The 5,861-nt window shown below is 43.2% G+C and overlaps 1 protein-coding gene across 1 annotated transcript; it reads right to left on the bottom strand.

Annotated features, from left to right (window-relative positions):
- Positions 1–652: 652 nt before the first annotated feature.
- Positions 653–4,863, bottom strand: LOC102452459 (cyclin-dependent kinase inhibitor 1B). Its single transcript, XM_006115491.5, has 3 exons — positions 3,855–4,863; positions 3,154–3,284; positions 653–1,842 (listed from the first exon to the last, which is right to left on the bottom strand). Exons 1-2 carry the CDS (start codon positions 4,327–4,329, stop codon positions 3,163–3,165), a joined length of 597 nt encoding a protein of 198 aa, XP_006115553.1. The 5' UTR covers positions 4,330–4,863; the 3' UTR covers positions 653–1,842; positions 3,154–3,162.
- Between the last annotated feature and the right edge of the window lie 998 nt (positions 4,864–5,861).

Here is a 5,861-nt window from a genome sequence, read left to right as displayed (position 1 = left end):
AAGTAGAGGGGAACCAATGACACTGACATTTGGTAAGATGCTGTTAATATAAAAATATGTTCTTAGAGACAGTCATATCAAAACTAGAATTTTTTTTTAAATAGGGGGAGGGAAGTAGAGCTGACAAATTCCAGGCATAGATTGGTGAGGGATTTAAGGCCCAGCTCCTCAGAGGTATTTAGGCTGGTAACCTCTATTGATTTCAATGGAAGTTAGAAGCCTAAATCTGTAAGGATCCAGGCCTTAACAACAGTTTATGTTTGACATACAGTTGGCCAAATCTTATGCCATCTGATGACAAGTATGACCCCGTATTTTAGTGTGTTGTGACCATTGTTATTTCAATTAATTTTTCAATAGTATGCCTTTTAAACAAAATGGTGTGTTACAAGAAGTTAACACCACCCCGCCTCCCAATCGAGAGGATAAGAGCATTTGCTCCCAGTTAATCTGAGATAATGCCTATTACTGGTAGACGTAACAGTAAGTTATGACACATGGCCCGAGGAATGTATATATTTATAATGTATCTTTATTCCTTACTTTCCTCAGTTCTTTAGACACACAGAGGGAAACCTGCTGTACTACTTGAAGTAATCTACTTCCCCTTGGGCCAGGTAAAGAATGAAATTGAAACACACAAGAAGAGAACTCATTTCATATATATGGCAGTTTTCTTTATTGATTGCTTGATGTGAAACAATATCAATTGGCAATTTTTTCTCACGCATTACAAAAAAATATTAAACTTGGCTCAGTCTGCAATCCTTTCAGCACAGCCATATTAATTAACAGAAAAAGAAAAAAAAACCAGAAACAAACAAAAAAAAACCCTAAAAGTCTACCAAATAGAGCATTTACAAATGCACAAAACATGCCACTTTGGCTTTATGGGGAAAAATATCTTCTTCTAGATTAAAAAAATCTTTTAACATAAATAAGTTAGTATAATTTCTCAGTGTCTTTACAAAGTTATGTACACAGGTACACTTCAAACTTATGTTTTTATTTTTACATACAGATACACAGGCAATGTAGAAATACTTTTTAAAGATGTAGTGTCCCTTTTCATGCACTCATGAACATCAGGGAAAAGAGATCAGAAATCAACAATATTTTATTTTGGAATATGAACTCCCCAGATGCATTTGAAAATATCCAGATGTTATGGGTAATAGTTATAGTCAGTGGAACTACTCTAAAATTCTTTAGTTTATCCTAAGAGATTTCGGGAGTTGCAGGACATAAAAATCCTTTTCCTGCTACATAACGGAATCAGAGTTCCCACCTCTTAAGCTTAACACAGTAAGTAGAAATTCACAGAGGGTAACAGTCTCCTGTAGCCAGTGCTAGCATTATGGTGTATTTTTTTAAAAGATATCATAGATCCCACTTACAGGGACAATACATCTTTAATTTTTTTTAAAGAACCTCTACACTGCTTCTCTTCATAAATTTCCCTGCTTGCTAGATTGTAAAAGCAAGTTTCAATTGGTCACCCTTTTCCATCCCCTCCCCCCATCCCTACAAATGTTTATGTGCTACATAAAGTAAAAACTATATACACAGGTAGTACAATAAAGCAAATAAGGAAAAACCTAATTGCACAATGCTACATCCAATGCTTTTAGAGGCAGGTCTTTTAAGAGTGCCTAAAATTTTAGTGTTATTGTTTTTTTGTTTTTTTGTTTTTTTCAGTGCTTGTACAGGATCTCCATCCCATGGAGAATCAACGATATGTATTTTAATTTTATATATATTTATATATATATAACTTTACATCTTCCTCCCTTCATCAACCACTGAGGCATCCGATGAACAAGGAAATGTATATTCTTAATTCTGTAATGAAAACAAGAAGGGAAGGTATTAGAAGTGCCAAAAGAAATGTGATAGCTTTGCTCTAGAGGACATCATAACATACATGTCACTATTTAAAAACTAAATCGATCACTGCATCCTTTTCCCTAATTGTTGGGGATGGCGCAATTTTAAATGGGGTGTGAGGTAAAAGAGGGACATATTCCTTTAAAAAAACAAAGGAAACTCACCCTACCCCATCCTTAAAGAGGGCTGATGCACCACACACAGAGGGTTTTTTTTAAATCCAGCAGGTGAGCTGAGACTAAGTGAACATGTTTCCAGAGTTTCCCACATTTCACTTTTTAAAGATAGCATAAATGCTGTGTTATTAAGCTGTTTTGCAACAAGTCTGATAGCTGACCCAGATGGCATATTTAAGATCAATACAAGATTCTTTTGCAACATATCTTCTACTTTCTGAACTCTAACGTATTTTGGGTTGCAATAGTCAAAATAAACAAATCTCTTCTACTCCATCTATTTGTCTGCAGACACCATCAGTTTCCTCTTCAAATACCCAAATAAACAGACAGTAGTAGTACAATTTGCATACACATGCATGCTGACGTGTTCATGGATTGTTTACCCCAGCAGGGCTAATTTGTTTTAACTTCTGCTTTTATAGCTTAATCTGCTCTGCACAATGGCAAATCATGTTTGGAAACCTTTTCCTTTAACCCCCACTACTTTGAAACCATCGGTAAATGTACCAATCAACAGCCCTTCCTTGCATTAAAAAAAAACAAAAACAAAAAAAATCCCCCAAAAACAACCTCTCATTAAGCCAGTATACTGACTGTAAACAACAATTTGTATGAGTCTACAAAAAATAACAAAAAGAACAGTTTTGATATAAAGAAAATGTTCAGCTTTGTGATTTATTGCCCTTATTTATTTGTATGTCTCACAATGAGTATATGAAAAGACAATGGGAAAAGCCATCAATACTTATCACTCCCTAGTTCTACCAGACTAGTACAGATATAATTGGTAAGAGGATTCTCTTTACTGAAGTGACCAAAATCTTAAACCAGTGGAAAGGGATTGTTTATTAATGACACATAGTAAAAATTCACACATTTACTCCCCATCTCTCCCCCTCCCCAAAGTTTAGCATAGTCTTTCTAAAGTATATTAACAAAAATGTATTTAATCTGTAGCCTTCTATTTTAAAGCCCTTTTGAACATTTTGGTGTATTAAAAATACTAGTCTACAAAGTTTCTCCATATTCCTTTAACTCTTTGCTTAGTTACGCTGCTTTAAAAAAACACCACTGGATGGGTACTCACCTAAACAGTTTACGTTTGACGTCTTCTTGGGCTGGATTTCTTGGGGGTTTGCTCCACTGAACTGGCACTGGGGGGTTCTTCTGAAACCTCTTCTTCTGTTGTGTTGGCTCTTTTAGGCTGAGGAGAGGAATCTAGGAAGGGAAAATGGGAATAAACAAAAATAAAAGTGAAAACTTAATATTCAATACATTTGCTGCCAGATGTTTTCTCTGCATGGGGGTGGGTGAAGACCCTGAATATTTATGACCCTCAATGTGTTAACTATCGATTGCATGAAAGAGATGGGGAGAACTGGTTCTCTGATTAAATAAAAACAAGGCTTTTTTGTCGAAAATCTACTTCTACACTTTGTTTCATATTTGCTATGAAACTTGTACTATTTCCTCACGTTAGAAGGATATAGACTTCCCCCGATTACTACGGAGGGGAAGAAGGGGGGAGAGGAAGGTGTAAGGTTGGTTGCAGATGGTCCATGGGCTCCAGAAGTCAATTTAATTTAAGATTCCCGAGAGTATAGGCAGTGCTGGATTTTTGATCTAAGAGAAAGAATAAATCTTAAAAGTGTCACCAGCAGAACAGTTTACCGTAGGCAGGACAAGAGTGTGATGTACATGCGAAAGAGGTATACAGCGTTAATGCTTACAAGGATACAGTACAGACAGTAGAAAAAAAAAAGCTTTTGTTTTCTACGAGTACTTTACCATCCGTCGCTGGTCGTTTTCTTTGCCCAGTGCATTGCTCTGCTAAGTCCGTGTGATTTTCAGATACATCAGTTTTTTGATCTACAAAGTGAGCGTCCTCTGAGTTCCCCTGAAAACCAACTACAATCACCGTTGGGCAGTTTCCATTTACATCCAAACTCTCGTGAGGGGCAGATCTGCAAGCGACTTTGGGGGGTCGGGGGGGCCTGAAGTAGAACTCCGGCGAGCTCCCTTTCTCCACCGCTTGCCACTCGAACCTGCCAGCCAGGGGCATGTGATTCGTGAAATCAAAATTCCATTTCCTTTGACATGCCTCTTCCATGTCCTGGCGATGTTTCATTAAGTCTCTGCTTAACTCTTCACGATGCACCGGCCCAAAGAGGTTCCTACAAGCGGAAGGCTTTGGATACTCCGACTGCCGGGCTTCCATCCGCTCCAGGGTCGGGCTCCCATTAGAAATACGTACGTTTGACATCTCCCCCCACCCTCTTTCTTCTGGCGGTGGCTGGCTGTCGCTAAGTTGAAATCCTTCCTTCCGTGCCTTTGTTTTTTACACTCGAGCTCGGCTCCACGAGAAGAGACAACACCAAACAATTGCATAAGACGCAGGCCGGGGAGAGGGGAGGGGGGAAGAGAACCCCGATAGTCACCAGAAAGTCTCGGGCAGATCAAGTGTACGCTGGGGAGAGCGAAGGATGGGGCAAGCCAAGCCCCTATGCGAGCCCACTTCCAGGCTGATGCGAAGCCTGCGGATCCCCCGATCCAAGCTGCGCCAGCAAACCTCGCCGATGTCAGAGCTGCCGCGTCGTTGGGGGAGGGAGGGGAGAAGCGGGCGAACACGGAGAAGACGACGGCAAAAACAAGAAAAGACGAGCCCTTTTCTCAGTTGCCCAATATGGCGATTGAAGGGAGGCTGACGAAGAAGAAAATGATTGACATTACAAGTCTATTTAAACAGCGGAGGCGATCCATTGGTTAATGCGCCGGGCGCCGCCCCATCTCTGCGCCTCACCTCTTCCAAACAGCCAGCTCTAAAGGTGGCCCGGCCTCCTTTGCCAGCGCTCGGCTTTCATCGTCTTCATCTAAAAAGGGGGTGGGGGAGGAGAGGGAGGGAGGGAAAACCGTTTTCCCACTTTCCTGTCGCGGGCTGTTGCTGGAAGCGGGCGCGCTCCCTGGCCCTGCCAAGTTCCCATCTCCCCGGCAGCTCAGCGCGGAGCGGCTCTGCAGCGGGGCCTGGCCCGAGCCATGGGCCGGGGGGGGGGGGAGGAGAGGAAAGGGGGGAAGGCTCAGTTGTGACATTTTGATTTCTTTCCGTCTCGCAACAAGCGCTTCGCATCCAGACCCGCTGGCACCCGCGCCCAGCCCTCGCCCCGGAGACGGGAAGGTCAGGAGTTCACGGCGAGGCGCGGGGGCGGGAAGGGGATCTTACATTCAAACTCCGGCGGGGAGCCGGGCGCCTCCAGACCACAGCATCCCTCGCCAGCCCGAGGAGGAGCGCGGGGGGGATGCGTCAGGAGGTAGCCAGCGCGGACCTCCTCCTATCACCAGAGAAAGAATGAGGTGAAACAAGGGCTCCCACGTCCGCCGTGAATGGGAGGGTCGCCGTAAGTTAGCCTAGTTCCTAGCGTGTCTTTGGCCACCAGGGTTAGGTGCTCCAGGGATCACACCTGCTACTGCAGGTTCGAGTGCCACTGTGAGTCTTGAACGCTTTCTGGTCCCCTCACAGCCCTGGCCAGCTCCTTCATGAGAAGGGGAGGTGCCGTTGGCAGGGTAGGGCGTTCTGCTAGGGGTCTAGACCACGTCCACATCTGACCTGCAAGAACATACCCCCCAGCTATCACTAGCCCTTTGCTGAAGGAACAAGGATTTGCTCCTTTACTTTTGTAATGGGAGCAGAAAGTTGTCAGTTTTGGGAGCTGACAGCGCTTTGCACCCATCCCTCTCACTGTGTTCTCCCCTGTCCTGCACAACTCCATATAATTTTACTTTTATGTGCCTGTGCACCAC

The sequence above is a fragment of the Pelodiscus sinensis genome, chromosome 1 (assembly GCF_052426305.1).
Source record: "Pelodiscus sinensis isolate ZL-2025 chromosome 1, ASM5242630v1, whole genome shotgun sequence".
NCBI classification, from domain to species: domain Eukaryota; kingdom Metazoa; phylum Chordata; order Testudines; family Trionychidae; genus Pelodiscus; species Pelodiscus sinensis.
The sequence above is the reverse complement of the archived record's forward strand: the minus strand, read 5'-3'. Positions and strand labels throughout refer to the sequence as shown.